This window comes from Panthera tigris, chromosome A3, assembly GCF_018350195.1.
Source record: "Panthera tigris isolate Pti1 chromosome A3, P.tigris_Pti1_mat1.1, whole genome shotgun sequence".
In the NCBI taxonomy this organism is placed as follows: domain Eukaryota; kingdom Metazoa; phylum Chordata; class Mammalia; order Carnivora; family Felidae; genus Panthera; species Panthera tigris.
In genome coordinates this window covers 133081967-133094881 of record NC_056662.1, presented here as the reverse complement: position 1 = coordinate 133094881, position 12915 = coordinate 133081967, and the positions used below count along the sequence as shown (strand labels likewise).

Sequence of the window (12915 nt, the reverse complement as noted above, 5' to 3'; positions counted from 1 at the left end):
CCATCCCTAATTAAATGTCCATCTCAACACAGTAGATACGCAGTACTTTCAAATACAATCTAAGACCCCACTGTACCATACTGTGCGACCTTGTGCGACCTTGTGCGACCTTGTTTTATGCTATTTTAATTGTTCAGACTTTAAAAAAAAAATACCATCTCATTAATTTAAAATATATTTTCTGTAAAAATGTTTCCCCCAATTATTTCATTCTACTCTGTATGTTTTCTTAACTTTTTAATTTTACCTTTTCATCTATAAATCCTTCTCCTAACACCTGATCATATATGCTAATTACACATAAGTTTTTGTCTTTATTTTTGTCTCTTATATTCATAGCTTTAATGTTTCATCTGGGTTGGCCTAATTATTTTCCTCTTAGATTACACATTTTATCTTAAAATAATTTTAAAATTCTTAATCATTTCATATACATTTAAATATTCTGCCAATTCCTATTGGATTCCTTTGGCTTTCAATTCTGTACTTTGTTTTTCACTTGACGTTCCCCTGGAGCCTTCCACTTTTCCTTTATTCTTGACATACGTGTTTTCCACCATTTCTGAACTGTTTTCTCATGCATTTCCTATTTGATAGTAATAACTTCAGACAAGCAAGTCAATATATTTCCACAGGCGAGAAAAGAGCTGCTCAGAGAGCATGCTGGGTTGCCAAGGTTACGTGCTAAAGCAAGGGGATGCCAGGACCCATCCTAGGTCCTGCACTCTCTTCAAAGTGTCCCCAAAGGATGGAAAAGGGGTCATAAACGATGGGGGGGGGGGTAGGGGAAAGGTTTATGCTCTGATAAAATTTGCGAAATCAAAGTTAACCAGCTTTTTTTAGGATAAAAGGTCTCCGATCCTTTTATGTACAAGAGGAAGGTACAACATGAAGTGTCCCTCAAACCCACTCAACCAGGACGTGTTGTTTTGTTTCTCACATAAAAAATTCACGAAACCAATGTTTTTTGGAACGTACACCGAGAAATGAGGCATTTTTGCTCAAAAACTTCATTTTTGCTTCATCTTATCCAAAGCTGCCTTCATCACGGGACCAACTCACCTGACAGGCAAGGCTCTGGTGGTTTGCTCCGGCAGCTCAGGCGGGTTCACAAACATCAACTTGAGGAGCAGCTGCAAGTAGCCGATGTGTCTCGCCAGTCTGGTGCTGAGGACCCAGGCCCAATTCCAACTCTCTCCTTCCCTCCGGCCACCAAAGTAAATGACAACTAAAGAGTAAACGATTAAAAAATTAGTTGACAGCCGTTACCCAAGCAGCCTCTTTTCTCAAACTGTCAAATATCAAGCAACGGGAGGTAGGCGTACACGACTGTCCCCGGTGCCAGGCTATCTCCTAGCCTCCTCGAAGGAGTCCTCGACCGAACAACCGACATAGAGAAGGTACGTGGAAAACGGAAAAGTAAACTAACTCAAATATGACATACGAAACACAATCAGAAAGATAATGCCTTAAACAGAAACATATCACTCAGTTCAGACTCAAATGTACGTACGTGACTTGGGGTTTATCATTTTTTTACACCACCAGCTCCTCTGACAGGGAATCTGTTCCCTCTTTTACAACTGATGATATCCCCCAAGAACAGGACTACGTTCTATTTACTTTGTTTTCAGATAAAATAAAGATCATAGTCATGATCAAAATGCCCGAGAGCATGCCAGTGACGGCTATGAAGACTTACTCTCAAAAAAGACTTAAATACAGTAATTCATTAACGTATTAAAAAGCGAGTATAACAAATTACAGTTCTGCTTCAATACTGACAAGCACCCCACCAGCATTTACAGCCACTCCAGCCAGGTGGTGGACAATGTTCCTCTAGGCCAACTTCTAAAATAGCAAAAAGATCCCTTTTCTCACTTAATTATGAAAATCACTTAGGGGAGGGATATGGATAATATTTAAGAACTACAGATAATATTTTATATTTTATAAATATAGATATATTTAAGAGATATAGATACTCTTTTAAATAAAACAATGAGTCTTGACATTGTCTCTATTTTTGGAAAAAAAACAAAAAGCAAAAACTTACTAAAAAATATATATAAGAGAGCCAAGAAGCTCAATGATATTGCTATTCCAAGATTCAGGTCAACTGTAAAAGCAAACAGTAAACCAAGCCCTCCACAGAGCAGCAAAGTCAGAAATACTATAAGCCAGGAAAACTGAAAAAGAGGTTCAATCTGTTGTCCGGCAAAAGTCTTCATTTCATCTGAAAGAGAAATAAGAAAGCCTCAGTCCTGTTTTGTTTAAGAAACGCAACTTTTTTTTCCTCCAGGTTTTTATTTAAATCCAGTTAGTCAACATGCAGTGTGATATTAGCTTCAGGTGTAGTTTTTTTCTTTCCCTCCAAGTTTTTTAAGAAATACAATTTCAAACTGAACTTGAAATGTTCACGTTTTCAGTATAGACATATATCGGGCACTTACTAAACCCCTATATAGAGTGCTGCTACTTAACCATTTTAGCCAAAGTTCTCCTCAGATAAGCCTCCAAGCCTCCTTCCCTAGGGGCACACCCACCCTGGTCTCACCTGCTCTCCTGCTGCACACTGAGGGTGCACACATCCTTTCATATATTCCCATTTGTCAAGATTCTGTTGATATTTATTTTTTGTGGTTTGTATTACATAAGCAACAAGGTATTGTTTCCACGCCCAAAACTGAAAAACATTACTTTGCTATGTGTCTTCAAACTACACATCATGACCCTTCCTCTCTCCTCCTCACCCCTTCTCCCTCCAATCACATTTAAGAATCACTGCTCTTCAAGGTGTGTGCGGAGCCCAAATGAGCCCTAAACAAGTCACTCCTTCCACAAAACCTGGTAAAAAATTTATAGGCAATACTGAAACCTACCCTTGAGGAATGAGTAAGATTTTGCCAATCAAAAGGCTGGGGTGGGGGCGGTTGTCTATGAAGCTCCTAACAGAGGGAACAACCCAGGAAAAGTGTCTAGGCTGTTCTTGCAAGAGCAACAGCCCTTGTGACTGTGCCCACAGCACGGGGACCCACGAGAGGCAGTGCTGGTGGGTGTGCCATGCTAACCGACAAGTTTAAGAGGGGCACTGAATAGGACGGTTATAAATATCACATGCAGGGACGCCTGCCTGGCTGGCTCAGTGGGGGAAACAGGCAACTCTTGATCTCGGGGTCGTGAGTTCAAGCCCCAAGTGGGGCATGGAGCTTACTTAATAATAATAAAAATAAAAATAATAATAAATAGCATATGCAGAAAATCCGCTACCAAGGGGTCTTAAGCGTATCATAACACAACCGGATTTTGTTTTAGGAAGAGAAATCAAATGATCGTGTGCAGGATCAACTGGAGGGCAATAAAACGTTCAGTGTAGTAAACTGTGCGACACACATACCCATACATAAAAATCTATTTTGTCTTTACTTCAGAAAAAACACCAAAGGAAACCTCACTATACATACAGACTTTGTACAAACATGCCCTTTACCTTCTAGTTTCTTGAGTAAGAAGGATTTGCCACTTCCCCACTGTGCATACAGCCCCACACAGATGGGCGGCTGCATGGTAGGCTCACTGAGAATGTCTGCCAGGGCACTGCTATACAAGTCGTAACCGAGCATGTCACCGTCGGTCTCAGTAGGAGACAAGTGTCCTGTAATTATAAACACACCATTTCCTTACATTAAAAACAGACACTACCACTAGAAAGGAACATCAAGTCTCATTTATCGATTATTGATTTCATTAGGAAAAAAGCCTTATTAAATGGTTAGGCCTGCGTAAAAATAGGTTCAAAGGTATTAAATCTTAAATACCATATTTCATTGAACTTAAGATACCTACCTGCTTACTGTAAGATGCATCATCTGAGGGTTGATGGGGGGTGGGAGGGAGGAGAGGGTGGGTGATGGGTATTGAGGAGGGTGCCTTTTGGGATGAGCACTGGGTGTTGTATGGAAACCAATTTGACAATAAATTTCATATATTGAAAAAAAAGATGCATCATTATCATGTACAACTAAGAAAGAAAAACGTGTTGCCAAATTATGACACAATGCTCTCTCATCCATCAATTGTAAGACACATTTCAATTTCAGAGATGTTAAAATGGGGAACAATGTACATTTTAGAATCAATAAAATGATTAAAACACAAACTAGCACATAGGAAGAAATTTAATATGTGCAATACCTATAGAAAGAAGCTATTAAAAGTCACTGAAGAATACAGTAATCCGAGAAAGAGAGACATCGTATGGCTCCAGGCAGAAAGGTTCGATGACTTCAAGACAGCAATTCTCACCAAATTAATTTATCACTTTGAGACAATTCCAGTCAAAATCCCACAGAAATTTTTGAAAAATTGAAAAGTCAGAACACGTAAGTACAGCTAAGAAAAAATATTAAAAGACTACCAGAGAAAGAGTAGTTGTTTCTGGAGAATAAAAAATACACGACAAAGCTATAACAATTAGAGCACTGTAGAGCTAAGTGGCATTTCAAACCAGTGGACAAGGGAGGAATTAGCAAGTGATGCTGGGAGAGGCGAACCATCTATTTTTTATTTATTTTTACTTTTTTATATAATTTATTGTCAAATTGGCTTCCATACAACACCCAGCGCTCATCCTAACAAGTGCCCTCCTCCACGCCCATCACCCACTTTCCCCTCTCCCCCACCCCCCACCCACCCTCAGTTTGTTCTCAGTATTTAAGAGTCTCTTATGGTTTGCCTCCCTCCCTCTCTGTTTGTAACTTTTTCCCCCTTCCTTCCCCCATGGTCTTAAGTTTCTCAAGTTCCACATGAGTGAAAACATATGGGATCTGTCTTTCTCTGCCTGACTTATTTCACTCAGCATAATACCCTCTAGTTCCATCCACGTTGCTGCAAAAGGCAGGATTTCATTCTTTCTCGTTGCCAAGTAGTATTCCATTGTATACATAAACCACATCTTCTGTATCCATTCGTCAGTTGATGGACATTTAGGCTCTTTCCATAATTTGGCTATTGTTGAAAGTGCTGCTATAAACATTGGGGTACAAGTGCCCCTCTGCATCAGCACTCCTGTATCCCTTGGGTAAATTCCTAGCAGTGCTATTGCTGGGTCGTAGGGTAGATCTATTTTTAATTTTTTGAAGAACCTCCACACTGTTTTCCAGAGCGGCTGCGCCAGTTTGCATTCAAACCAACAGTGCATGAGCCATCTATTTTTTAAAAAATAAAATGAAAACTCTATACATCCCATACCTCATAAAAGTAAGTTTTTAAAATATTAAAATATTAAATGCAAAAGGTAAAACCATAAAAATGCTAGAAGAAAACATAGGGTAAAAATGTTCGGTGCATGGAAAAGGCCTTTCTCAATATAATACTAAGGCCAGAACTGCAGGAAAAGACTGACAAATACACTACAAAACTGCGTAACTGTTAGATGAGGAATAAAAACCCCATCACTATAAACGAGGAAGAAGCTGGGAGAGGGGTGCAACATAGAGGATGGACCCAGGGTCAATATCTATATCATACAAAGACACTTAAAACCAATTTTTAGAAACTATCAAAAACTCAAGAGGAAAGTAGGCAAAGGATACAAAGAGGAAAATGGCAAAACTACGAATGGCCTATGAACATAAGAAAAGATCTCAATCTCACTAATAATTTTATAATGCAAATTACAGGAGATTTTTTTTTCTCTTATTGATCTGATTAGCAGAGATTAAGGAGGCTGGAGATATCTAGCATTCGCAAGCTTATGGGGAACTGCACGACATGGCCTGAGGCAGAAGAAGTTGTTAGAACCATATGAAAAGTCTACCAACACTGTGAGCCTCCGCTGACTTGCCAATTCTACTTCTGGGCATTTATTCTAAGAAAATAATCCTAAAAATAAAAGTTAATAGATATGTGTACAAAGATGTTTACTGTAGCTTTTAATATATATACATTAGCTTTTAAATATAGTTAATTATTTAAAACTTTTATAATATGGTATGACCCAATTATTACTTTTTAAGGCTGTATATGTAGCATAAAACATTTTTAGAAATGTACAGAAAATCCTGTTAAGTTATTCAAACAGTTATGAATTAAGAGATAGGGGACAAAGGGAAATTTATACTTTCTACTATATTTGTATCTTTATTCTGGAAATTTAATGTGTGTGCATTATTAGAATTAGAAAACAATATTTTAGGGGCGCCTGGGTGGCTTAGTCAGTTAAGCGTCTGACTTCACTCATGTCATGATCTCATGGTCCGTGGGCTCAAGCCCCGCGTTGGGCTCTGTGCTGACAGCTCAGACCCTGGAGCCTGCTTCAGATTCTCTGTCTCTCTCTCTGCCCCTCACCGTTTGTGTTCTGTCTCTCTCTCTCTCTCTCTCTCTCTCTCTCAAAATAAAAATATTTTTTTTTAAAGTATTTTAAAATAAAAGAACTCAATAATACAATAGAATCATACGTAAAAATAGTATCTAAGTAAGAAGCTCAACTACAAGGTGGTGGGATTCTACTATCTCCCGCTTGTTTCTCTTAATTCTAGTAGAAAATTGTTCCATATTTCAAAACACCACATATGAATGATTATATGTGCATGTACATTCTTTTCAATCAAAAACTATTTTAGTACAATATTCAAAGCATTATGCTAGATGTTACAGAGGACATAAAGATAAGAAGAGATAGTTCCTATCCTGAAGAACTTGGAATCTGAAGGGAGAAAATTCTAATAAAAAAAAGGCCAGGTATAATAAGTATTAAAAAAAGGAAACATAAAAATGCTTAAGTATTCAAACTAGGAAAAACTTTGCCTGGTGAGGCAGATCAGTTAAAACGTCACTGAGAAGGGGACAAATGACAGGAGCCTTGGAGAAAGAAGACTGACAGGTAAGGGACGTTCCTGGGAATGGAGAGGACAGACCTGTGGCAGGCAGAACACGAGCAAACACGGGGAAGTCTAAGCGGTCAGGCTGCACGGAAAACAGGGCATGTTTTGGTAAAAACACGAAGTGCGCCTAGGGGAACAGGGAGATTTTTAGAAAAGCAGGCTAGACTTTCAATGGTCTTAAACGTTGACTGCTGACTCTGGATGTACTCGATGTAGACACTGCAGGACAATGCAGAAGGGCTTTAGGCAGGAAGGAGTATTTTTCCACAGCAAAATAACAGCTTCCTCAACTTTCACAATCTCCAGTGAAGTGGTAAATGCCAAACTGCTATGGGCCCCTTAACTTTCATGTAACATTCATTTTTTCAAAGCTCAGTCAGGAACAAAACCCAATACTTACTGGCTCCGAATATCTGAGTTAAAATACTTTTTTGATGGCTACAGTCAATGTTGTAGGGAGTCTCGCCTGCTTTGTTGGGCCTATAAAGTAACCTTCCGTCTTTGGGATTTCTTAAAAGAAGCTCTGCCAGTTTGCGACTCCTCCCACGGATAGCAATATGCAAAGGCGTGTCTCCTTTCTGTAAAATAGGCAGGAAGCTTGAACTTTCATGTATTTTACATGTAACACATACAGAGTAACAATTTTCATGTTTTGTAAAATAATGAAACATTTGAACTTCTCCTGTTTTTCAGACAGAGTGAATAAATCTGAATTTTTATCTCCCTTCTCTGTACTTTCTTTCTCTAGCTCCCTACCTAGCTCTTCTTGGCTATTCTTTCTCCCACAGTCCTGGAGAACGAAGTCATTCTTCTCCCCCCCCCCCCCAACCCACTGAGAGAGAAGCAACAGGCTCTCTTCGCCGATCCGCTGCCATCGGAACATCCGAACATCTATTTGTCCACAACGTCCATCACTTTCCTCAACTAGTTTCTACCCTATCGCACAACTTTCTCCTGCATTTGTCTAGAAAGCTTCACGGCCTATACTGATACCCCATCTAACACGAGTGATCTCACCTGCTCCCATGCCCTTTGCCAACCAGCCTCCGTCATGTTAAGCCCTCAACTCTGTCCTGCAGTTCTCTCCCTTGGAGCCCTGCCACACTCTGTGCGCCCTTCTCCGGCCAGTGCAACCTCTCCTGCTCTCCTCCCTACATCCGCCCATCAACCTACCTTCTTCCCGTAGTAGAATCTCTAATCACATGAGTATTCACATCCAACACTCATGAAAACGTGTAAAAACAAACAAAACAAAACAAAAACCTTAGGTCTGTGATGTGTTCTCCCACTTTTTACTTCACAAACACCATCTCTTAAAGACGTTGATCCAGTTAACAAATGACATTCTCAGTTCTCGTCAACCCTGATCTCTCTAGAAACACCAAATGAAAATGACCTGCAGTATTCTTCCTATAGCTTCTATGGCACCACCTTGTCTTGATTTTGACTTTCATCTTCTGCTTTTGGTCTCCTTCTTCCATTTCTAGATTCTCTTTCTACATCCTAAACACATGGCACAATAACTATGTTCTGAACTCACTCCATGTAAGTAAGGCACCAGCTGGGCACCTGGGGGGTTGGAAGACAAAACAGTCCCTGACCTTAAACAGCTGACAACGTAACAGGAAAAATCAGATAAATATCCAAACTATAAAACTAAGTAGGATGTGACACGCTCCGTAAGTAAAGTTTTGACCTCAGCTTTGATCTTTCTTCCCATTGATGACCTTAGTCACACCCATGCAATTCTTATCTCTTGGTAACTAACTGCCAAATTCTGACCACTAGTCTTGATTTCTTGCCCAAATTCTAGTCCCATACTTCCCAATGCCTACTGGTCATGGCCTCCTGAATGTCTTATCAGCCCTCAAACCAAACACATCTGCATCAGATTTCATCATTTTATTTCCCCACCTGAACCCCATTTCTTATCCCCGAATCTGTGAGAAGGTAGAAATATCATTTGTGTCACTTCTGCCAGACACAAGGTTTCTGAAAATTCAGGGAAGACAGGGAAGATATTAACACCCGCAGCCAATGTGCAGAAGAAACACTGAGCTCTCTGATAGGCTAGGTGGAAATAGCATTAGTCTTCATTCTTAGTGTATCTTTATGAAATCCTCTACGAAGAGCCAGGATCAAGACTTTTACAGGTTTGTATTCCAAATTCTAGCACAACACCACCTTACCCATCCTCAGTAAGTGTGTGCTGAATGAGTGAACAACCGCCCCAAGTATCACGTGTGCCTGTCACAAGTGTGTGCTGACTCGAGGCAGGGCACACACACAGGGATGTCGAGACCGAGAACTTCAGGAAATCTATTAATGAGTATGCAACGAATATTTATAAATGGCATGTTACAGAATTAATGAGGCCATGTGGAATCTTAAAGGGCACTTAATCCAGTGGGTTCCTTATTGTAAATTAGGGAATCAGAGCCAGAAACAAGTAACAGCAGAATGAGAAAAACAGCCAATACAGGAAGTTTTCTATAAACCTAAATATATTCAGTTTCAAAATCTCTTCTTTGACTTTCTGTCATTCCTAATTTTCAATATTAAAGTTTCCTTCCTTTTATATGACATTATATAAATGTGGTAATGATGGGTGAGAAGATTTTTTGTTATGTTTTTCCTTAAACAGTGGTGTTTTCTTGATAAAATACTAACACATATTGATTCTGTGGGGTTTTTTTTGTTTAATTGTCTCATAAATAATAGGAAGATAAACTTCAGTCTATTATGGATTAGGAGAGCCCAAATCATATCATACATTTAGATGGAAAAAATTTATAATATCTCTTACTTTGTACAGAAATCAATTCACTCGTTTTATGGGAGGAAATCAGTTGAAAGCAGAAAAGAACTCCATTTAAAATGAAAACAAACTCAAACTGGGGATTAATTCTATATAAAGTATTAAGCAATTTCAAGTTAAATTTACTACGGGGGCACCTGGGGGGCTCAGTCGGTGAAGCATCCGACTTCAGCTCAGGTCATGAACTTGCGGTTCATGAGTTCAAGCTCCGCATCGGGCGCGGCACTGACAGCTCAGAGCCTGGAGCCTGCTTTGGATCCTCTGTCTCCCTCTTTCTCTGTTCCTTCCCTACTCGCACTCTGTCTCTCCCTCTCTCTCTCTCTCTCTCTCTCTCAAAAATAAGTAAAGATTAAAAAGAAACAAACTATGGGGGCGCCTGGATGGCTTAGTCAGTTAAGTGTCTGACTCTTGATTTCGGCTCAGGTCATGATCTCACGGTTTGTGGAATTGAGCCCCGCATCGGGCTCTGTGCTGACAGTGTGGAGCCTGCTTGGCATTCTCTCTCTCCCTCTCTCTCTGCCTCTCACTCTCTCAAAATAAATAAATAAACTTTAAAAAACCATGAACATTTCTCTAAAAGAATTATGGTGAGGACGCAGCAGCACCTGTTACCTCCTGTTAGTGGACACAAATGCCAGCCTGCTCTGAGCCTATTTTCTCCAGCCCCTTAAATTCTTTCCTCCTGTTTATCTGCAAGCAGGCTCTACATCGGATGACGTCCTCCTCGGATGGTGGTCGACGCGGCTCACCAGCACCGGCACGAGCAACGGAAGGAAAACCTGAAGCGGCCTCTTTAACAGCACATTAGGTCTGCCCACTCCGCAGCACGCTATCAGAACAGCCAAGAAGAGATCACGGCACCAAAACCCCAAAGAGATGTCCCTAGCAAGTAACCTCTCCCTCCGCAAAATGAAACCAGCCCCCCTCTAAGTCCAGCAACTATTTAGGTCAGGCTAGCAACAGCCTTCCAAAGAGCGTTCTCTGCGCACATGTCTTACCTTATCCACGGCCGATACTTTAGCTCCTTTATCTAGCAACAGCTCCACTACCTCGATATTTCTCATCTTGGTGGCCTTTATAAGCGGTGTTTCACCATCCTGCAGGCACAGATAAGAAGTTTTGCCAGATTAACAGCGTTACTCCTACGTGTTTAAAGTCATGTAAATGCACATGTAAGAATTCAACTGTCTGACTGTGGTACCAGACCATATCGCCAATGCCCTCAAAAAAACGTAGCCATAGAAACTAGTAAGAAAACTGCCTTTCACCACCAATCATTTGTATCGAAATCATCTTGTGTCACTCAGCCGAGAATGGGAATATGGCCCAGCGACTCGTCAGCCATTTCTGGCGACAATGCCCCGCCCCTCGCTGATGTGGCCGTACCCCAGGCTCCACCACTGACATCCGGGCAGCACCGCCAGAGACTACGTCCCGTTCTCACCATCTTCCCAACTGACCCACAGCTCAGCCAGTGTCCAGGCCTGCCAGTGTCTAGATTTTCCAGAAATCTTTACCAGCGTCACTTCAGATCTCTATGCACCTAAGGACCCGTGTGTAACAGGGATAACAATTTGATACAAACAGCATGCATCTGGAAAACCTCAAAAAAGTTCATGATTTTTTTCAAAATCAAGTTAAGGGAAATAAGAAGAGACCATACACAGCTCAGCGTTGAATTAGGAAAGACAGAAGCTTGGTCAGAACCCACATAGGTCACAGTGGTTGTCATATAGGTCCAAAAAAATAAATAAATAAAAAAAGATTATCTAGGAGCCACCCATAAATCAAAAGGTAACCCAGGAAACTTTCTGTCCTAGGGCACTGATGTTACCATCATCAGGACAGAAAGAGGCTGGTCCCAATCCGCAGCAGATAAAATAGAAGTGTAAGGGTAGTAACTCCAAAGTGTGTTTATTCACTAGGAAGGCCTGCCACCTCAATCCAGAATTCCAGATATATTTCCCCATGGAAAACTATTACACATAAAACCAAATACAGTCACTAAAGTCTTATCAAGTTTTATATTGTTCACATGATTTAAGTAAAATAGACCAAAGCAACTGGTTTGGGGAACCAAGAACCACCCACCTTGGTCTTTTAAAATGAAATATGATCTGCATTCCAAACAAGAGCATAAAAGGATTGAGGAAATGACCTGTCTGCAATTTGTGAATAGCTGATATTGTATTTTCTGAAAGTGTTTAATTAAAAAGTAACGAATTACACACTGTATTTTCCTGTGAATACACAACTTCCGAAAGGATACAAAATTACTGCCTAATTTGATATAGACTATTGCCAGTAAAATCAGCATAATTCTAACATCAAACACCAATGACTGAAAAAAATCAGCAGCACGGACATTCTGCACTGGGTCTTAATACCTTTGTGCATATTTCAGTGTCAGGATTGCACTGTAAGATATCTCTCACCATCGTCGCATTTCCTTTCTCTACAGCCCAGTATAAAGCAGTTTTGTTGTCCTGCAAAATAGAAAAAAATCATCACTTCATATAAGATACAATATTGGGAAACTGCTACTTGTAAACATAAAACATCATTTTTAACATTTCTGCCAGAAAGCACGAATAGATCTTACCAACAAACAGGAAAGAATATCAACCCTTATCTGTTCAGCAGCTAAGAAGCAGTCTTTCACTTGCTCATTTTCTTGAATTTTCTCATCCTATTATTCCACTGTCCTTGCCTGAAATACCAGTCTTCCTTTTCTCTGCCTATCTAAATCCAACCCATCTTTCAAATCTGACTCAAATTCTACCTGCTCTCAAAAGCCTTAATGCCCTCTTTCCCCAACTCAAGACTCTTACACTTGAACCTTTCATTAAGCAATCAATCATGTACCATCTTCTATCAAAAGGCATCACTTTATATGTTTATGCAAAACACAAAAACATAAACAAAACAAAGTAAAACCTCCCTAAAATACGGTGTTTCTTACAGCCAAGGATTCCATGTTAAGTCCCTCACAGCATTTGGCATAATATTTATTAGTTTGATTTAAAAATGGAGGGGCGCTTGGGTGGCTCAGTTAAGGGTCTGACTTCGGCTCAGGTCATGATCTCACAGTTTGTGGGTTCAAGCCCCACATTGGGCTCTGTGCTGACAGCTCAGAGCCTGGAGCCTGCCTCGGATTCTGTGTTTCCCTCTCTCTCTCTGCCTCTCCCCCACTCCTGCTCTGTCTCTCAAAAA

General features: G+C 40.3%; 1 protein-coding gene across 7 annotated transcripts in view; it reads right to left on the bottom strand.

The window, feature by feature from the left end:
- The window catches only part of KIDINS220 (kinase D interacting substrate 220), a 95264-nt gene that overhangs the window by 53566 nt on the left and 28783 nt on the right, over positions 1 to 12915 (bottom strand). For all 7 annotated transcript variants that reach the window (XM_042982549.1, XM_042982551.1, XM_042982553.1 and 4 more), the window contains exons 10-15: positions 12090 to 12188; positions 10701 to 10799; positions 7285 to 7462; positions 3491 to 3655; positions 2057 to 2236; positions 1063 to 1228 (exon numbers count right to left, since the gene is read on the bottom strand). In XM_042982549.1, coding sequence (XP_042838483.1) covers positions 1063 to 1228; positions 2057 to 2236; positions 3491 to 3655; positions 7285 to 7462; positions 10701 to 10799; positions 12090 to 12188 — 887 coding nt within the window. The remainder of the gene's footprint in view (positions 1 to 1062; positions 1229 to 2056; positions 2237 to 3490; positions 3656 to 7284; positions 7463 to 10700; positions 10800 to 12089; positions 12189 to 12915) is intronic.